The sequence below is a fragment of the Giraffa tippelskirchi genome, chromosome 14 (assembly GCF_054371585.1).
Source record: "Giraffa tippelskirchi isolate mGirTip1 chromosome 14, T2T-mGirTip1v1.2.pri, whole genome shotgun sequence".
NCBI lineage: Eukaryota > Metazoa > Chordata > Mammalia > Artiodactyla > Giraffidae > Giraffa > Giraffa tippelskirchi.
Genome location: NC_137288.1, coordinates 43,166,065 through 43,186,517, shown reverse-complemented (window position 1 = coordinate 43,186,517; position 20,453 = coordinate 43,166,065). Strand labels below are relative to the sequence as shown.

Below are 20,453 nucleotides of genomic sequence, written 5' to 3'. Positions count from 1 at the left end.
TCGCCCCGCCTTCCTCCCGATTCAGGGGAAGATTCTAACGCCCTCTGGAGCCGTCCCTAGTGACGTCACGAGCGCGATTCCAGTCTGTGGCCAATCACGCGGCCGGATTCCGGGGGAAGCCCGGGGCGGTGGCGGCGGCCTGTGCGCATGCGCGAGGTCTCCGCGTGGCTATATAAACATGGCTGGCGTGGCCGCGCGGCGGGGCCGTGCGGAGCGCGCGTAGGGGGCTTCGGGGCGCTCTGGTTTCGTAGGTTTGAAATTTCTGGCGGGGGATCCGCCACGCCGAGTTTCAGTGGGAGGTGGGAGCCGACGTGACGCCCTTCCGGGAGCCGGGCAGCCGGCCTCCGCTGCATCTGGTCCCGGGGCTGAGGCGCCGGGTTGAGCCGGCGCACGTGTGAGCGCCGCCGAGGAAGCGGCGAGCGGCCGAGCAGGTGTGGCAGCCGGCGGGGCCGCGCGGACGCTAGGGGTCCCGCTGTCCAGCGCGGCGTCGGTCACTGACTCCTGTGTCGCGGCCCCGGCGCCTCTCCCTAGCGATGCTGTGGAGCTGGAACTGCACCGGAGTCGGCGGCCGCTTGTCAAGCCTCCCCTCGCCTCTGCTCCCGGAACGGCGGTGCCGCGGCTGCCGCTGATCCACCTTGGGGGATGCCCGCGGGCCTCACGGAGCCGGCCGGCGCCGCTCCCCCCGCCGGTGTGGGCGCCTCCGGGACCGTGACCATGGCCCCCGCAGCGGCTCTGCCCGTCCGGGTGGAGAGCACTCCGGTGGCCTTGGGCGCCGTGACTAAGGCTCCTGTCAGTGTCTGCGTAGATTCCTCGGCGTCCCAGCCGCTGCGGTCCCCCGTGGGGACCCTGCTGACCAAAGTGGCCCCTGTCAGTGCCCTTCCTAAACTCAGCAACGGCCCTCGTCTGCCATCTCCTCAGATCGTCGCCGTGAAAGCCCCCAACACCACCACAATCCAATTGCCTGCTAATCTGCAGCTTCCTCCAGGTACGTGGCTCACCTTGATAGCTTTAGTGGGCCAGCCGGCTGTGACAGGGGACACTTCGCAGCCCCCGATCGCACCTTGTCGCTGGGAGTTCCAAACCACTCAGCTCGGAGAACCTTTCAACGTCTCGACTTTGCGGGGCAGTGATTTGGCTTGACAGTGGAGATAACCTCTTTGAGTCCTTACTGCATAGTTTTTCTTTTCATATTTAAGGAAAGCATTTTTCACCTAAGGGGCCACAGTAAAACCTGGAGCAGCATGTTCGAGAGGGCCTTTGAGGCACTGCTCTTAGATTCAGGAAGATAGAGATTCGCTCAAGTTTTATTTCCTGTGGAGAAAGGGTCAGTTTTTATATCCACACACTTAGATTACTGTGTAAAAAAAAAAAGTGTTTTTAAAAGGTTCTTGTGTGTTAAGACCAAAAGAGAATTTTAAATTGAATCAAGCCTAAATAAGTTTACTGCTTTCTAGTACCAGAAATGAATAATGTTGCTTCCCGCACAATCTTCAGAGGTGTGATGATTGTAACCTGCCAAAGTTGACAGGTCAGAGCCAGGAGGTTATTTGTGAAGCAGTGTGTGAATTCTGCAGTTAATGAGCCTGTGACTACTTTTTATACTAAAGTGTACTCTGTAGGGCTGTTTTTCTTGACTGAGGCAAAGTTTTTGCTTTGTGATGACTTACGTATTGTAAATATGCTGGAAGGTGTGTAAGTATTTTATCTTGTTTTCTTGCCTCCAGTGAAAGTCACTTGGAATTTCTGTGGGAGGAAAAGGCACATTTTCTCTTCTTTGGAAAAACATTCTGCTGGTAATTTTATTGTATTCTATGTGTTTTGCTTAGCAGCAGAGTGGGAGTTCTGACCAGCAAAGGTGGTAAAGAAATGGAAACCTTTTGGTTCACATGATGTCAGTTTCCCCTTAACAGAATGAGGAGGCCTCTTTTGTAGCTAATGTTCTGTTTGGTCAGGAACATTGTAGAAAAATTAGTTCTTAACTTTTGATGAACTTGTGTTTTAGTTCTGTATGGTACAGGAGGTACTTACACTTTAGGCTGTGTGCTCCACTGGATACATTTTTTTTTTTTTAATGTTTTGGAAGGACATCATCTATTAAGAGAATCATCATAAATTAACCCTGTACAGAACACAGGAACTAGGTGGACAGAGACTATAGTCTTTTGTAGGACATTGTTTCCTACTAACCAGTCCCTGCAGGGCTTGCTTTTTTCTTTCTTAACTTCTATACAGGGTTACTGTGCAGTTGGAAAAATTATCTTTCTCAAAAGAGCTGAGGTCAGTTTCCCACTGTCTACAAATTCCAACAAAAAGTAAACCCGAGTGTGCTCACAAAGTGCTCTTAGTCAACATTACTGCTCATATATAGTTTCAAGGTCTCCCCTCAATTGGTAAAATAAACAAAACCTTACAAGAGGAACACTAAAATATACATTAATACTTTGCTCAATATCACACAATAAGTTAGGTTTCCAGTCACATACTCTATGGCTGTGTGATCCACCTCATCCATACTGGTTCCTAGGACTGTGTCCGCTTGGAGGTTTAAAATAAAGAAAATAAGCCAACCTCTGTGGTTTAGGAGTCATCTCTGGAAGACAGTACTGGCTTTCTGAATGCTGGGACTCACGGACTCGTTGATGTGGCTTTCTGTTGTGCCAGGATCTCCTGGCAGCTCCTGTACATTTCAATCAAGCAGTTCCACTGAATGTATTTTCTGCTGGTTCTAAATTGTCACCCTACATACCCTCTTATAAAGTAGTTATGAATGTGTTTAGATGAAGTACTCCTGATTTGTTAAAAATGAAATTCCTATCTAGTCACCAAAATTTGTTCAGAAATGATCGAAAAGTATTGAGAGGAAAACTTTCAAAAGTGGGAACTTCCTGGTAAGAGGGACCCGATCACTTATTGAGAACATACTGTGCTATAAAAATTGAGGTAAAGTTGACATACAATATTATATCGCTGGGCACTTTTTATACATTTACATTATTTTGTTTGTTGGTCAAAAGAGATAGCAAATAAGAAAGAAGTTTTCTAAGGGTAAATAATTTGTCCAGTGCTAGACAACTCATAGATATCAGAGGGAAATTGAATCCAGCTTTGTTTGACTCTTTCCACAGCACTGTGCTTACCACTTGATGTGCGTGTATGATATGCCTCCTTGAGTAGCAATGTTAAAAGGTGATTTATAGAATTTTAGAGCCTAATCTTTTTATTACACAGAGAAACCAAAACTAAAACTTGCTAGAGCAAAAGAGCAACGAGCCAGGACCACAGCTTAAGTCTGCACCACGCTGACACTTGTTATGCCGTGGGGGTGCTGTGCTTAGTCACTCAGTTGTGTCCGGCTCTTAGCGACCCCATGGACTGCAGCCCGCCAGGCTTCTCTGTCGTGGGATTCTCCAGACAAGAATACTGGAGTGGGTTGCCATGCCCTCCTCCAGGGGATCTTCCCAACCCAGGGATTGAACCCAGGTCTCCCTCCCGCATTGCAGGCGGATTCTTTACCCCCTGAGCTGCCAGGGAAGCCCATGCTGTGGGAGAAACAGCCACAAAAGAGAGGAGATAAATTGTCTCTAGGAGTTACTTAGAGAGGAGCAGCTTTTGGAATTTCTGCTCAAGTGTAGCAGAAGAGCATACTCAGGTTTGCACTCTCGTAGGTGCACAATAAGATAACCGATAACCTGAGGTATGACATAGAAACACTGATTAAAATAACATTTGGACACTGATTAATGTTTTAAAGAGTTTATCAGTCTTGTACTAGTTCTTTTATAGGCCAAGGATTAGCAGAGGATTACTCAAGGATGCTTAAATTACATAGGAGTCAGCTCTGATTTTTCCAAGGTAATGAATTCTTTGTGTTGGATTTCTCTTTACTTCAAAATTTCCTCTGTGAACTGAACTATTCTTTTAAAATGTACATATGTACCACAGGTTTTTCTTGGGAGCAGGAGCTGGAAACAAAAGGAGGGGCATTGTGAGGAAATGAAAGAAACTGTAGCAAAGCCCTGAAGATTATTCTGTGGAATATTTTTGGTAATCTCTTCAGTCTTTTCTCTTTTATGAATTTGTGGGATTCAGACCACACTTTGGCTCTTTTCATTTTTGGTATCCTGTGCCTCTTCTATCATGTATTTGAGAGTGATGAGGAAGGACTTGATTGCTTCTTTTATGTCACAGTTCTTTTATGAACTGTGCTTCATAAATTCTGCTTCCATAGTCTTACTGTACAAAAGTTTGTGAAAGTTGCTGATGAAATAGATCAGGTCCTTTTTCATCAACTCCTTCATGCTGAGACATGGCGTAGGTTTTGCATCTTTCTCGAATTCTGAATCAGTTCCTGGATAAACTTATGGTTCTTGTTTTCATTCCAGCTTTATCAGAGGGATGTTACATGATCACGTGCTCCCATGGTTGTCCCAGTACTCCTTGACACCATGGAAGGAGTTGGCAGTTGTCTTCAGTGGTCAACAGTGCCCCAGTGGCTCATCTTGGTAAAGAATCCACCCGCAATGCGGGAGACCTGGGTTCGATCCCTGGGTTGGGAAGATCCCCTGGAGAAGGGAATGGCTACCCATTCCAGTATTCTGGCCTGGAGAATTCCATGAACTGTATAGTCCATTGGGTTGCAAAGAGTCTGACACAACTGAGCAACTTTCACTTTCAGTGCTCACCGTATGTATCAGCCACAGTTTGGATTTCAAGGGCTGTGAAGTCACTTTGACTCACATTTGCCCTTTCAGCATTAATATCAACTACTACCAACAACTTGAAAATTCATGAATTTGCTCAGAAGTATTGTCTCATTTGATCTCTTTAACAATCCTGCAAAGTAGGTATGTCTCTCAGTCCACAAACATGAGATGTCTTTCCATTTATTTAGATCTTTAATTTCTTTAAACAACATTTTGTAGTTTCCAGATAGTGCTTTTGAACTTTTTTGTTAAATTTATTCTTAAAGTGTATTATCTTTTATCTTATTGTAGGTGGAATTTTTTCTTAATTATGTTTACAGTTATTCATTGGAAATGTATAGAAATACAATTGATTTTTGTTTATTAATCTTGTATCCTGCTTCCTAGCTGAACTCACTTATTAGTTTTAATAGGTTTTTTTTTCATGGATCTGTTTGGATTTTTATATACAAGATCATGATATATGTGAATAGATAGTTTTACTGTCTTTTGGATGCCTTTTACTTCCTTGTATCATTGCCCTGGTTAGAACTCTCTGTACAATGTTAAATAGAAGTGGTAGTGATTATAGGCATCCTTGTCGCGTTCCTCATCTCAGGAATCCTGATCTTAGGGTAAAAGAATTTAGTCTTTCACTGTTAAGTATGATGCTAGCTGTGAGTCTTAAACCAACCTTGCATATTGAGATAAGTATCACTTGATCATGGGTTATAACACTTTTTATATGTTGCAGAATTAGTTTGCTAGTACTTTGTTGAGAATTTTTGCATTGGTATACAGAAGATATTTTGGTTTTAATATAAGGGTAATACAGACCTTACAGAATGAATTGACACATGTTTTCTATTCTGTTTTTTAGAAGAATTTATGAAGACCTAGCAATTTATTTTTCCTTAGATATTTGATAGAATTTATCAGTGAAGCCATGGGGAACTGAGCTTATCTTGCAGATACTATTTTAGATTATTCATTCAATCTGTTTGTTAGAGGTCTATTCAGGTTGCCCATTTTCTTAAGCTAGTTTTAGTAGTTTATTATGTTTCTAGGAATTTGTCCATTTCATATTATTTATCTAATTTATTGGTTTATAGTTGGTCATAGCATTCAACTAGAATCCTTCTTTCTGTAAGATTAGTGGTAATATCCCCTCTTTCATTCCTAATTTTAGCAGTTTGAGCCTTTTCTCCCTTTTTTCTTGGTTAATCTAGGTCAAGATTTGTCAGTTTTTTGATCAAAGAACCAACTTTTGATTTTTTTTTCTCAGTTGTTTCTCTATTCTCCTGACCTCTGCTCTAATCTTTATTAATTCTCTTTCGTCTGCTTGCTGTCATTTTTGTTTATTTTTTCCCCAGTGTCTTAAGATAGAAGGTTATAAAGCTATTACTTTAAATTATCCTTCTCTTAAAATACAAGGATTTACTTTCTGTAGTCTGTTTTCAGCCTGAAGTACTTAATTTAGTATTTTCTATATGATGCTAGCACCCAGTCCTTTATGTTTTTATCTGAGGATGTCTTTTCTTTTTTTTTTTTTTTGCTTTTTATTGGGATATAGTTGATTTGCAATGTTGTGTTAATTTCAGGTGTACAGCAGAGTAAGTCTGTTATACATACACATATGTCCACCCTTTTTTAGATTCTTTTCCCATATAGGCCATTACAAAGTATTGAGTAGAGTTCCTTGTGCTATACATTAGGTCCTCATTAGTTATCTATTTTATATATACTATTGTGTATATCGGAGAAGGCACTGGCGACCCACTCCAGTACTCTTGCCTGGACAATGCCATGGACGGAGGAGTCTGGTAGGCTGCAGTCCATGGGGTCGCTAAAAGTCGGACACGACTGAGCGACTTCACTTTCACTTTTCACTTTCATGCATTGGAGAAGGAAATGGCAACCCACTCCAGTGTTCTTGCCCGGAGAATCCCAGGGACGGAGGAGCCTGGTGGGCTGCCGTGTATGGGGTCGCACAGAGTCGGACATGACAGATGCGACTTAGCAGCAGCAGCAGCAGTGTGTATATGTCAGTTCCAATCAAGGATGTCTTTATTTTGTCTCCTTTTTTGAAAGATTTTTCAATGAGTATCTGATTGTTGGTTGATAATTGTTTTTGTTTTCCTTTTTCCCCAGCAAGTGGAATATGTCATACTCCTGATGTCAGGCCTCCATTGTTTCTGATGAGAAGTTAGCTGTTAATCCTATTAACACAGTTCTCTTGTATATTTTTCTCTTACTGTTCTCAAGGTTTTGTCTTTGTACATTTTTATCATGATGTGTCTTTGCATTTATCTTATTGGGTTGACCGAAAAGTTCGTTCAGGTTTTTCCACCTTATGAAAACTCAAATGAACCTTTTGGCTAATTCAAGACTTAAGAGTTTGTTGAGCTGCTTTGATGTTCAGATTATTTTTCACCAAATTTGGGAAGCTTTTAGCCATTATTTCTTTGGATATTTTTCCGCTCCTTTCTCTCTCTCCTTCCCTCCCCACTTCTTTCCCACCTCTCCTTCTGGCATTCACATTAGGCCTGTGTTGATGTGCCTGTCACTGTGCCAGGTTTCTGTGAAGCTCTGTTCATTTTTCTTCATTCTTTTCTCTCTCCATTCTTTGGATTGCGTAATCTCTATTGAACCGTCTTCAAGATCACTGACTTATCTTCTGCTCATTCAGGTTTGCTGTTGAGCCTCTTTAGTGAAATTTTTATTTTAGTTTTTGTGCATTATAATTACAGAATTTCTTTTTTTTGTAATATCTGTTTCTCTAATGGTGTTCTCTACTTGATGACAGAATCATCATCATATCTTCCTTTACTTCTCTAAGCATGATTTCCCTTAGTCTTTTGACGTATTTATAACAGTTACTTTGCAGTCTTTGTTAAATCTAACATCTGATTTCACTCATAGGTGGTTTCTGTTGCCTGCCTTTCTCTGTGTGTCATTCTTTTTTCTTTGCATGTCCTATAATTTTTAAATTAAAACTAATATATTGAAACTTCCAGTAGCTAAAGCTCCATGCTTCCAATGCAGGGGCCCGGAAATAGATCCCAGGTCAGGGAACTAGATTCCACATGCCACAACTAAAGATCCTATGTGCCGCAACTAAGACCCAGCACAGGCAAATAAATAAATATTTTTTAAAAACTAGCAAAGTGACTTGAGGTATTGGTCTTTACTCCCTTGAGTGGATTATTGTTGTTTGTTTTTTAAGTGTCTGGCTGAACTATTTTAATGACATCTGTTTCCCTTGGAGGACACAGCTTTAGGCATAAGCACAGCCTCCCTGGGATGACAGAGGTTTTAGCAGGGCTCTTTTTGACTGGTTCTTTCTCTGATAGCTCTGTTAAGCTTTCTGCCTCTGCTGGTATCACGCCTAGACTCCACTCACTGCTAGTTACCCTCTTATTTTCAGCAGCACCCTAAGGCCTAACTAGCTTCACAGTCTAATTCAATTAAATATGGACTCATCTACAGGAAGTAGTTTTTGAGGTCATTACTTGAGGTTCTGACCCCAGTAGGGCCCTTCTTAGTTTTGTTTTTTATCTTGTTCTCTCTGGTAAACCAGAGATAGACCTGTGACTTAGCATAGCTTGTATCTGTTAGGAAGATACCAAAAGCCTTTCTTTTAATTGTTCATTGTATTTGAGAATGCCCTTAGTTTGACTTTTCCCACACTCTGAAATAAAGTCAGTTTCTCTTGGGAGATGTTTGGAGCAGGTACTCAGGACAGTGGCATACTTCTTTCTGAGTGATGTTTCTACTTTACAAGTGGGGTACTGGGCTTGGGTGGTAATCTCTAGTCTGCTCTGCTCACCTCTTCCATCATGGAACTCCCACTCCATGAAAGAGCTGGGGTGAGGGTGATGGGGGCCCAAGTATTCTCAGTTGAGCCTTACCTTTATGAGTAGGGATGAGTAAAACAAGAAGCCTGGAAACTCTTGGATACACTTGTCTCCAATTTATTCTCTTCCGTATGCAGCTTGAGGTGGCAGAGATGCAAGATACTGTCCCTGAAAAGTAACATAGCCCTCAACTGGAAGCTTGGGAGAGAGGGGCACCCTATGTTGGCCACATTGCCTAAACTGAGAAGGGAGAGGGGGTAGGTCATGGTTCAGATGCCACAGATTCTTATTGTTCTTACTGAGTTTTAGTAGATTCTCTCTAATAAACTGTCTAGTCGTTTTCTGTATGCCTTTGGGCAATTTCTGAAGACTTTAAATACTTGTTTTTAAAAATAATTTTCACCAGTTATGCTTGTTTTGCTGGGGAATGGTTTTATGGAGCTCTTCATGCTGCCATTCCAGGAATGGAACTCCAGCTATGAATATTCTTGCTTGTACCTACTACTTATATGGACAAGAATTTCTTTACAGTAGAAATACTGGGTGAGAGGGTATGCAAATGGGAACCAGTTTGGCACAGTTGTGTAGAGTTAAATGAAGCAGTTGTACCAAACTAGACTACCAGCTTCAAGATTTTAAGGGTTATTGTTGCTACACATCTCTCTAACATTTAATATTGTCAATGGACTTCTTAATTTTTGTCTCCCTAAGCAGACACAAAGTGATCTCTCACTGTGGTCTTAATTTATCTTTCCCTGTCATTGGTATCTATGTTTCTTTTGTGCATTTTGGATGTTCATTCTTCGAATATATGTGAACTAAATTTTTTTTTCCAATTTTGTGCTTTGTCTTTTTACCTCATGGTATCTTTGGCTGAGCAGAAGTTTTAAAAATATAGTGGTATGTATCAAGCTTTATTTAGTTAAGAAATTCTTCCCTATTCCAAGTTCAGAATGACAGTTTTCTACATTGTTTTAGAGGTTAAAAGTTTTTATTCTTGTATCCTTGATGTCCTTGGGTTTTTGTGCACGGTGTGGAACGTTTCATCTTTTCCATAAAAGTAACTAATTATATAGTAGCTCTTTTTCTCACTGATCTGCAGTACTCTTAGAAAAATTTCATATGACCTATCTGGAGGCTATTGGGGATTTTCTATTCTATTCAGTTGGTCAGTTTGCATAGTCTTGTGCTGTTACCATACTGTCTTAACTGTAGCTTTATAAATAGTTTGATGTCATGAGGAAAAGTGTTTTGCCTTTTTCAGGAGTATCTCATCCATACATTTAGACTTTTAATATTTTAAATAGCTTTGAGTAACAACATTGTTCTGTATTATATATTGTAATTAGTAGACATGGAATTCAGTATGTACTAATTATTCACTTATTCAGAGCATTTTACAGCATTGAAAGAAATGGAAGAACAAAATATATGAAGATTATGCTTCATTTATTAGCTCACGTTTTGTTTTCTGTTAACTATAGGAACCGTTTTGATCAAAAGTAACAGTGGTCAGTTGATGCTGGTATCTCCTCAGCAAGCTGTAACAAGAACCGAGACCACAAGTAACATAACTTCAAGGCCAGCTGTACCAGCAAATACGCAAACCGTCAAAATCTGTACCATGCCGGTAGTATACATTAATGTTTTCTTCATCCTCCTTAGTTTTCTAGCAATTATCTTCATATAAGTGTGTATGTATTTGCCAGTAAAAATAATAGAAGATGATTCTGCTCAACTTTTTGAATTAAGCTACTTTCCTTGAATATGTTAATTTTATCAAGATGTTTGGTTTTGTCATTTGGTAAAATTAAAAATTTAATCTTCATACTCAGATTTTGTTGTCCTCAAGGGAATGTTCAAAGGGCTATTTGCATCTCTAAATGGGAAGAAAATAACCATTCTGCTTCAATTTTAATTTGTGGTAAGACATTAACACTACAGTTTACAGTATTCATTTTTATCCATATCATACAGGAGTTAGCTTTAAAAAATTAGAAATCTACTGTAATATTTCATTAACTTGGCATTGTTAAAAGGTGATTTATTTTACATACATGATCATCATCTTTCTAGGTATCTAAAGCTTATCCTGTGTGTGTCAGAGTTATAAAAAATATTTCTATGGGCATCTTTCTTTGGTTAAACAGAAAATACAGAATGTAGTATAGTAATTTCTTGATGAATCAGGCTCATCCTGATAAAAAGGTTCATTGTATTCTGTGGTAATATCATCTCTGCCAACTGTCCCAACCTGCTGCGTTCTGTGCTCCCCTAATTTGATTCTAGGTGCTCAACTGGTCCTTTTCTCTATTTCTGTATCAGTGATAGCTACTCCTTCCTTTTCTTGTTTGCTATGGGTTGAGAAGATAGGTTAGCAGGCTTTTGTTTATAATCACATATTAAATAAGAATCTAAAGGGGAGGGGCATGATAGTGGTAGAAGATTTAAGAGATACAAACTACCATGTATAAAGTAAATAAGCTACATGGATATATTGTACAACACAGGGAATATAGACAATATTTTTAAATAGTTATTAATGGAGTATAACATTTAAAAGTTGTGAATCAATATATTGTAAGCCTAAGATTTATATAATATTGTACCTCAAATATACTTCAATAAAAAAGGAATGGTAATTATGTGATACGATGTGGATGTTAGCGAATGTTATGGAATCACTGCATTATATAAATGCATTATATAAATTCCCATTCATGTTAGGGAATCATATTGCATTATATAAAGTATCAAATCAACACATCACACACTTTAAACTTATGCAATGTTATATTTCTATTATATCACAATAAAAAAAGTTTAACGATATTTTTTAAAAAGACTGAAAGGATATCAGCAATGGAAATGACAGAAAAAAAGAATATGTTTTCTGTGAGAATCAAAGAGTAAAATTCAAGATTTTAATGCTGAAATACTGTGATATTTAGGAATATTAAATCAACTCTTTACCTGCTGAGCCATCAGGAAGCCCTAGTAATAATTTACTAGGTAGGTTAACAGTAGAAAATATGCATAAAGTTCATAAGGTTATAAAGCAAGTTATAACAAAGAAGTTTGTTGTGGTAAAGTGTTTGGATGTTTGCTCTAATACTGATTGATTTTAGATTACTAATACTGATGATTCCCTATCATCTCCCCCTTCCCCCAAGAATTCTAGTTCACAGTTAATCAAGAAAGTGGCAGTGGCACCTGTTAAACAATTGGCACAAGTAGGAACTACTGTGGTAACCTCTGTTCCGAAGCCTTCCCCAGTGCAAGTAAGTTGTGACTTGTGGTTGTATTCTCATATTTCGTTATTATTTATTGTTAGCTATTTCCTGAAGAGAACAATCCACTGATATATGAGGACACTTATTAAACTAGGAACTAGTGGAAGTATGGGAAACACAAGATGAACATGGTGTATATTCTTGGAATATCATGTTTATTTGAATGTATTAAATTAATACAAGTGTGTCTAATGTTTATGTGTCTCAGGGTCTATAAGCAGATGCTGGGACAGAATTTTGGTGTCTGGGATGTTTATAAAGGATTGATAGCTGTGGAAGGGAAGGAGAATAGGAGTTTGAACTAAATGCAGGCCCAATAATGCCTTGGCCACCCTGATGGGGAACCCTGGAGCAAGTGTGGCCTGTCAAGAGTTGTCTCACCGAGTGCCATCTTGGTTGGGTGAACCACAATCCCCCCTTTGTGACCAGTCACTGGATGTGGACTCTCCAGGGAGAGTTGTGTTCATGGCAAGGTAATGCTCTGTAGCTGAGACAGATTCTGAAGGAACTGACAGCTGTCATCTCTCTAAGTAGCATCCCCAACAGCTAGGATAACACATATCTTTCTTTGTGATGGTATATCACAGTCTCCTCCTTGAAGCACTGGGACCTATGTCCTCATACACGTTGGAAACCAACTCTCCTTGGATTCTAATAGATTTCTTCCTTGGGGAAGCAGAGAAGAGGAAGTTAGTAGGGTGGACTACAGTCCCCACTGCTGCAGCTGACATCATCATTTCCCTCCACGATCCGTTCTGATTTCCTCTCACACTTAACTGCCAACTCTTTTGGGTCTTAACTGGTAGTGTGATCAGACTTTTATCCTTGAGGGATCTGAGGTCCAAATTGCAGTCTTTTTTTTTTTTTTAAATAAGTTTATTTCTTTTTTTATGGTTCTGCTGGGTCTTCATTGCTTTGCGTGGGCTTTTCTCTAGTTGCAGAGAATGGAGGCTAACTCTTTAGTTGCAGTGCACAGGTGTCTCATTGTGGTGGCTTCTCTTGTTGTGGAGCACAGGCTCTAGGGTGCGTAGGCTTCAGTAATTGTGGCACGTGGGCTCAGTAGGTGGGATTCCTGGGCTCTAGAGCACAAGCTCAATAGTTGTGCACGGGCTTAGTTGTTCTGCAGCATGTGGGATCTTCCTGGATCAGGGATCAAGCCCATGTCTCCTGCATTGGCAGGCGGATTCTTTACCACTGAGCCACCAGGGAAACCCCATGACAGTCTTTTTAGGGAAGAGTTGTGGCACTTGTCCATTTATCAGCATAATTGGACAAGGAAATAACCAAGAGCCAGTAAGTGAATCACCTGGATTCACTGCATAAACTCCTTGACCTTCACTGTATAAAAGCAACCCTCCTTATTCCAGATGTCAGGTCTGTTACCTTTGTCATGATAATGACTCTTCTCTTTCCTGCTGGTTGGTAGATAATGCAACCTGGAAGTCCCCAGGAGGCAGCCATAGTGTCTGCTTCCTAGGGACTCCTGTTAGGTTCTTTGGTGAAAGCATGTGCACTGTGGGCAGGAATGGAAAGCACAGAGACCCCCAGTGTGTTTGGGGAGTAGTAGTAAGTAGATCCATTCATCCTTCTACTGTTTGATTTTTTGGTTCTTCATGTTTTTGCCCATATAAAATTTTTTGATTCAGTGAGTACACCTAAGTCTTAGAAGATGGAGGGTGGAATTCTGTCTACATAGAATATTGTCTCTGAGTTCACACTTCACCTGGTTTCTGCAGGCTGTTCTAAACTAAGCAGGCAGCTTCTGGGTCCTGCCAGATATGATACAATCAGTGGATCCCATGGTCATGGGACCACTGTTGTCCTTCCTTTGCTGTATAGAAGGTACATCTTCCTGGAACATGTTATGTGAAATCCCATGCTGTAAATCAAACATGGTGTTTTAAGGTTTCAAAATTGTTTAACCATATTACTTCCTCTAACATTAGAGATGACAAGCAGTGAATCTGATTTTAAACATAGTTTTTCTTTTCCCTAATAATGGCTACCATTTATTGAGCACTTAATGTGTTGAACACTTGAAGTGTTTTACATCCCTCATCTCATTTCATTTCGTCCTGTGACTACTCTATGAGGAAGTATTATCTCCACTTTATGTGTGTGAAAATAGGTTTAGAGAAGTTAAGAAATTTGCATGATTTCTGCTAATATGTAGCAGAGGGGCATTTGAGTCAAGGTCTCTGTCTGACTCTGGAAGCTGTTCTTTATTACCTCTATGCTGGTTGTCCCAAACTCTAGGTTCCCCACAACCTTGGGTTATTCTAAGGAGATCATTGGGCCAAAGAGCATAAATTGACGCCTACTGATGTCTGCTCTGTGTTGTAAGAAATAATTATGTTTCTTAAAAGGGGATTTTTTTGATGATCAGTCAGATGTGGACACCAAATACCATCACAGGGAGGTATGTGAAAGCGAAAGAGTTTTATTATACTGACTGGTCTTAGAAGAGGGGGCGTGGCACGCCCTGCAGGGGAGCGTGTGGGAGGAGACCTGGGGCAGGCTCAACCAGACAGGTGATCTGAGAGAGTGAGGGCCTGGGCGGCAAGCGCCTTTGTTGAGAGTTCGTATGGATTGAATGTCACTGGTGTGTTTGAATGGCACTAGGTCACAGTTAGGAGGGCGGAGGGCAGAAAGAGAACTTGTGGCAGGGATCAGCCTTATCACACTGGGTCACCTGGTCACCTGGGCGAGGTGTTCACAGCCTGTATGTGGGATGTTGAGGCACCAGGAAAATATGAAGTTGAAGAATTCATAATATTATTTTATGAAAGATTTTCTCTTCTGCAGTACTTTGAGTATATCATTTCTTTTATCTTTTTGAAAAATATTCATCTACTTATTTTTGGATGTGCTGGGTGGGTCTTCGTTGCTGCATGGGCTTTTCTCTAGTTGCAGCAAGCAGGGGCTACTCTTCATTGCGGTTCCCGGGCTTCTCTTGTTGCAGAGCACTGGCCCTAGGAGCACAGGCTTTAGCAGTTGTGGCATGTGGCCTTAGTTGCTCTGCAGCAGGTGGAATCTTCATGGACCAGGAGTCAGACTTGTGTCCCTTGCATTAGCAGGCGGATTCTTATCCACTGTGCTACCAGGGAAGTCCTATCAGTTTTTTAAATTGTATCTGTTTCTTAAAGATTTAGTACATATAGTTATTCCAAAATGATATATATATGTGTTGTTTCATTCTTTTCTACCATTGCTCTTTCCATATAGTGTGTGCATAACTTTTCTTAATTTAGACTGATGCATATTTTAAGCTGGGTTGCTCCTCAGTGGTAGGCTAAGGCAGTAGAAATATCAGTGAATTAGTGAATAATATCTGTGTCCATTTTCGGAGGTCAGTCACTCAGTCATGTCTGATTCTTTGCGACCCCATGAACTGCAGCACTCCAGGCCTCCCTGTCTATCACCAACTCCTGGAGTTTATCCAAACTCATGTCCATCGAGTCAGTGATGCCATCCAACCATCTCATCCTCTGTTGTCCCCTTCTCCTCATGCCCTAAATCTTTCCCAGTATCTTCCCAGGATCAGGGTCTTTTCAAATGAGTCAGCTCTTCGCATCAGGTGGCCAAAGTATTGGAGTTTCAGCTTCAACATTAGCCCTTCCAATGAACACCCAGGACTGATTTCCTTCAAGATGGACTGGTTGGATCTCCTTGCAGTCCAAGGGACTATCAAGAGTCTTCTCCAACACCACAGTTCAAAAGCATCAATTCTTCTGTGCTCAGCTTTCTTTATAGTCCAACTCTCACATCCATACATGACTGCTGGAAAAACCATAGCCTTGACCAAATGGACCTTTGTTGACAAAGTAATGTCTCTGCTTTCTAATATGCTGTCTAGGTTGGTCATAACTTTCCTTCCAAGGAGTAAGCATCTTTTAATTTCATGGCTGCAATCACCATCTGCAGTGATTTTGGAGCCCAAAAAAATACTCAGCCACTGTTTCCACTGTTTCCCCATCTATTTGCCATGAAGTGACGGGACTGGACGCCATGATCTTAGTTTTCTGAATGTTGAGCTTTAAGCCACCTTTTTCACTCTCCTCTCTCACTTTCATCAAGAGGCTCTTTAGTTCTTCACTTTCTGCTATAAGGGTGGTGTCATCTGCATATCTGAGGTTATTGGTATTTCTCCCAGCAATCTTGATTCCAGCTTGTGCTTCTTCCAGCCCAGCATTTTTCATGATATACTCTGCATATAAGTTAAATAAGCAGGGCGACAATATACAGCCTTGATGTACTCCTTTTCCTATTTGGAACCAGTCTGTTGTTCCATGTCCAGTTCTAACTGTTGCTTCCTGACCTGCATACAGGTTTCTCAAGAGGCAGGTCAGGTGGTCTGGTATTCCCATCTCTTTCAGAATTTTCCACAGTTTATTGTGATCCCAATTTTAGGCATTTCTTAGAAATGAGGGTCTAGAACCTGAATGACTCTCTGTAGTCTGTTAAATTTGCATACAGTTCATTTCACAGACTATGTATAACTGATGTTTCACAATTTATTTCACATATACCCAAGCTTTTTTCTCTCCTGTTCCCTAGACCTGCCTATCAGTGCCAGTGTGGTCTTGAAAAGCATGGCAATAGCATTGCCTGGTCTAGCATATGGAGAGTTAATGATTAACACAGGTCATCCATTACAGCAGTGTGATTACACATAGCGTAAGGCTGTGATCGTGTAACTCTCCATGCCTCTTGAGAGGTGCAAGTATCAGGTGAGGTACAGGTAGCAGCTATATTAGAAAGAGTTACAAAGGACAGATTTTGTGCTGGAGACAGGATAAAATATTGACAAGGGAAGTAGAAACGCTTTAAATGCTTCTACTCACAAAAAATAGGACTCTTCCTGAGATTTTCCTTATTTTGCTTTATAAGGAAAAGGGACAGTAGTCCCCCAAGGAACTCCTCTCATCAGTCCTAAAGCTGAAGTTTTCAACATCACTTTCTTAAATATAGTAGTACAGAGAATTAATGGCAGAGTACAAAACATACTATGTATAAACCTAAAAAAGTTTATTAGAAAATCCCCAAAAGGATTCAGAGGAAACTGCATAGTACTTTATCTCAATATGTTTGTCTCAAATATTTATTACCTGATTTGTGATTTCTTGTGTTAAACTTTTTATCCTGCAGGTGGTGCTGTAATCACTCTTCATTTAATAGAGGCTGGAAGAAACAACTGAGATTCTTTTCCATGTGAAAAGAACACAATCGCATAATATTTGTTATTACAAATTTCAAAAATATTACTTCTTTTCTAATAAGTCTACATAAAAGCGGCTTATCTGAATATAAGATGATCAGTAGATCTCTCAGCTTTGTACTTAATAAAAAACAGAATATTGCAGAATAGGAAATTCTGTGTTTCCATATAAAAACTTACTATTTCAGATCCTTTTTGGAGACATATTAATATATTTGAGGACTGTGCGCTTGGCACTGTTTTTTAAAAACAATCCCAGGATAGTAGGTACCATTGTTATCCTTGTTTTCTTACAGACAGGAATCAAGAAGATTAGCAAGATTAAGTAACTTATCTGAAGTGGATGCTTGGGTGTCAATGAAAAATAGGTAGTTAATGAAACCCAGAAATGAAATGAAACCTAATAATAGGTGAGAGTGAAACCCAGAAGTACTAGAATCCAGAGCTGGTAAATGATTTTACATTGCCTTAGACTAGTAGAGCCTTTTCTCTTTCATGCATTGGAGAAGGAAATGGCAACCCACTCCAGTGTTCTTGCTAGGAGACTCCCAGGGACAGAGGAGCCTGGTGGGCTGCCATCTATGAGGTCGCACAGAGTCGGACACGACTGAAGCGACCTAGCAGCAGCAGCAGTAGAGCATAATACAAAAGCAAGGAAGTCAAGATCCATCTGTAGTCTTAAGTGTGAAATGAGGCACCCACGTAATACATAGCATAGTAACACGTATCTCAGTATCTACTGCTTTTAATTTCAGTCTGTGGCTGTGCCAGCTAACGTGGTCACAGTTACTCCTGTAAAGCCCGTGAATACTGTAACGACCCTGAAGCCTTCAAATTTGGGAACAGCATCTGCCCTCTCAAATGAGCTCAATCTCAAAACAGAGAACTCGGCCGCTGCTCAGGCCAACCTTTCTCCGGTAAGCTCTCCCTTGCACCTTACGTAAATCAAGCACTCTACACATTTTCTTGAATTCTATTTTCTAGCTAACATTTGTGAGTGTTTGTATTTCTGTGTTTAGACGATGCTAGAAAATGTGAAGAAATGTAAGAACTTCCTCGCAATGTTAATAAAACTAGCCTGTAGTGGATCCCAGTCCCCGGAGATGGGGCAGAATGTGAAGAAGTTGGTAGAGCAACTTTTGGTAAGTTCAGACTATAAAACCTCTGTAAGTATCCATACAACTGGTTTTAAATAGGGAATAAATAAATATTTTTAAATGAAGTTTACCTTAAATGGATTTTTGGATAAACTTTACTTTTGCTTCTTGAAAGCTCTGTAATGATTATAAACCTTAGAGTCATAAATCTTGTCTATCTGGTCATTGCCTTGTATCCATGGGGGTTGATTCTAGGACCCACTGTAGACACCAAAATCCCCGGATGCTCAAGTCCCATAGTTGACCCTTCCTGTCTGTGGGCTCCGTATCTGCGGATTCGACCAATCACGGGTTGTAAATCTTGTAGTACTCCGGCCTTAACTGGTTGAATCTGCGCCGGCGATTCTGCTCACGCGGAACGCGGGGATTCAAAGGGCAGAGTGTGTATTACTTTTTGTTTGCTAGTCTTGCTTCTCTTAGCTTAAAAACAGCTTTGGAGAGAAGGTTGACTTTTTTTTTTTGGTCAGATAAACTTATTTGGGGAATATTTGGCCTCATGGAAAGAGGTGGTTGAGAAAGTATTTTGAGAGCTTTTCTCCAGATCATTATAGGTATATTCTTTATAGTCCACTGGTTTATCTTGTACCTTGAATGGGTCTTTCACCCACGTATGATTTTTGTAACAGCTCACATTTGGTCATCTGGAAAATAACTGGTTCAGTGGGTTGTATAGATCTTCCAAATGTTAACAGATCTGTTTTTTAAAATATCAAAAAATCATACTTGTAATCTAACAATCGCATCAGAAAATTTTTTCAGTACAGGGAAGCTATCAAACTCAGGATTATGGTTACATATCTTCCAAAATTCTGATTTTGGCTTGAGAGCTCTGATTTTTATCATTAGCAGCAAAAACTGACAGTTGTTTTCCTTACAGTGACAGGCTTGGTTCATTTGTTTTTTTCCTTTTGAGAGAATGTCTCTCAAAATAACCCCAATGTGAATAACTGCAGCTGGTTTGATATTCTTTCCAGGAAAGGAGAGGAAAAAAACCAACAAAACACAGCTAATGCATCTGGCAGCTCAATGGAAAGAGCTTTTCCTTGAGTATCTTACTTTGGCCTGCTCTGTGTGTGGTTCCCATTAGGTTACACGCAATATTTTAAAAACATGTCTACTAAAGTGTTGAGATTTGGTAAAATTAAAATTTTACTGTTCGGTCAAAGCATTTTCAAGTCAAACTGGTTCTATTTTTTGTTTTTTACCATACCTGCTTTGCAATGTAGAATATGACAACTATTTAAAACTGCCAGCAGTTTTATTCAGTGTTGCTTTTGTACCATTGGTGCAAATCTCTGCACACTGAAAAAGGCCCAAAATGATTAGTATTAATGTGAGAATAATTTAGACCTCACATTATTAGAGGGTGCAATAATTTAATAATAAATTTAATAATAATTTAATAATAATTTAATAATAATAATAATTTAGAGGGTGCAATGTTTAGAGTCCAAAGCGATATGGAAGGGTTCCTAAGCCCTTTGAAACAACAGCATGTATATTATGGTGGCCTTGTAATAGCATTCTAAAAATACAGTCCAGTGACAATTAAAGTAATTTAAAAATTAGGAAGGCAAAACAAAACAAAATCCAAAGCCCCCACACTAGGTAACTTTTCAGTTTTCTGCCCTAAGTAATGTAGGACTCCTGTGTTTTTACTTCTTAGTTTGTTCTTAACAGACTGTGATCTTAATACTGTCACCTTACCATATAGCCAGCTCTCATCTCACTTTCACTTTGCTTACTGAGATCTTAAAAAATAATAATAATTGCTTCATTATATTCCATATGAAAAAAGCATCTGTTTATTCACTTTGTAGGGGACATGGAAAAAAAAAAACCACCTGTATTTAATGATAGACTTTGACTTTATTGCTGTTGGAAGCTTGCTATGTCTCCAGTCATGAATTACACACTTTTCCTCTTGTGAAATATTTGTAGACCTAAAAGTGTTTTTCTTTTTCCTGTTCTTCAGGATGCAAAAATTGAAGCAGAAGAGTTTACTAGACAACTGTATGTTGAACTCAAGTCTTCACCTCAGCCTCACCTAGTTCCTTTCCTTAAGGTAAAGTTATATGTTACTTTGAAAAAATTGTTTGGATTGGATTACTTTAATTTAAAATCTGAATATTTCAATATGACAGTAACTTAATATGAAGATAGTAACAGTAGGAGAAACCTCTTAGGGCTGTTGTAATCTGTTAATCTGTAAAGCACATTTATAATCCATATTCTTTGGATTGGAA

General features: G+C 40.0%; 1 protein-coding gene across 6 annotated transcripts in view; it reads left to right on the top strand.

The window, feature by feature from the left end:
* Positions 1 to 200: 200 nt before the first annotated feature.
* The window catches only part of TAF4B (TATA-box binding protein associated factor 4b), a 187,915-nt gene continuing 167,662 nt past the window's right edge, over positions 201 to 20,453 (top strand). For all 6 annotated transcript variants that reach the window (XR_014074863.1, XR_014074862.1, XM_081562719.1 and 3 more), the window contains exons 1-6: positions 201 to 985; positions 10,024 to 10,169; positions 11,713 to 11,820; positions 17,806 to 17,967; positions 18,070 to 18,192; positions 20,183 to 20,272. Coding sequence is in view for 4 of the 6 variants with exons in the window: in XM_081562719.1 (XP_081418845.1) it covers positions 643 to 985; positions 10,024 to 10,169; positions 11,713 to 11,820; positions 17,806 to 17,967; positions 18,070 to 18,192; positions 20,183 to 20,272 (972 nt within the window). In the remaining 2 variants the exon portion in view is untranslated. The remainder of the gene's footprint in view (positions 986 to 10,023; positions 10,170 to 11,712; positions 11,821 to 17,805; positions 17,968 to 18,069; positions 18,193 to 20,182; positions 20,273 to 20,453) is intronic.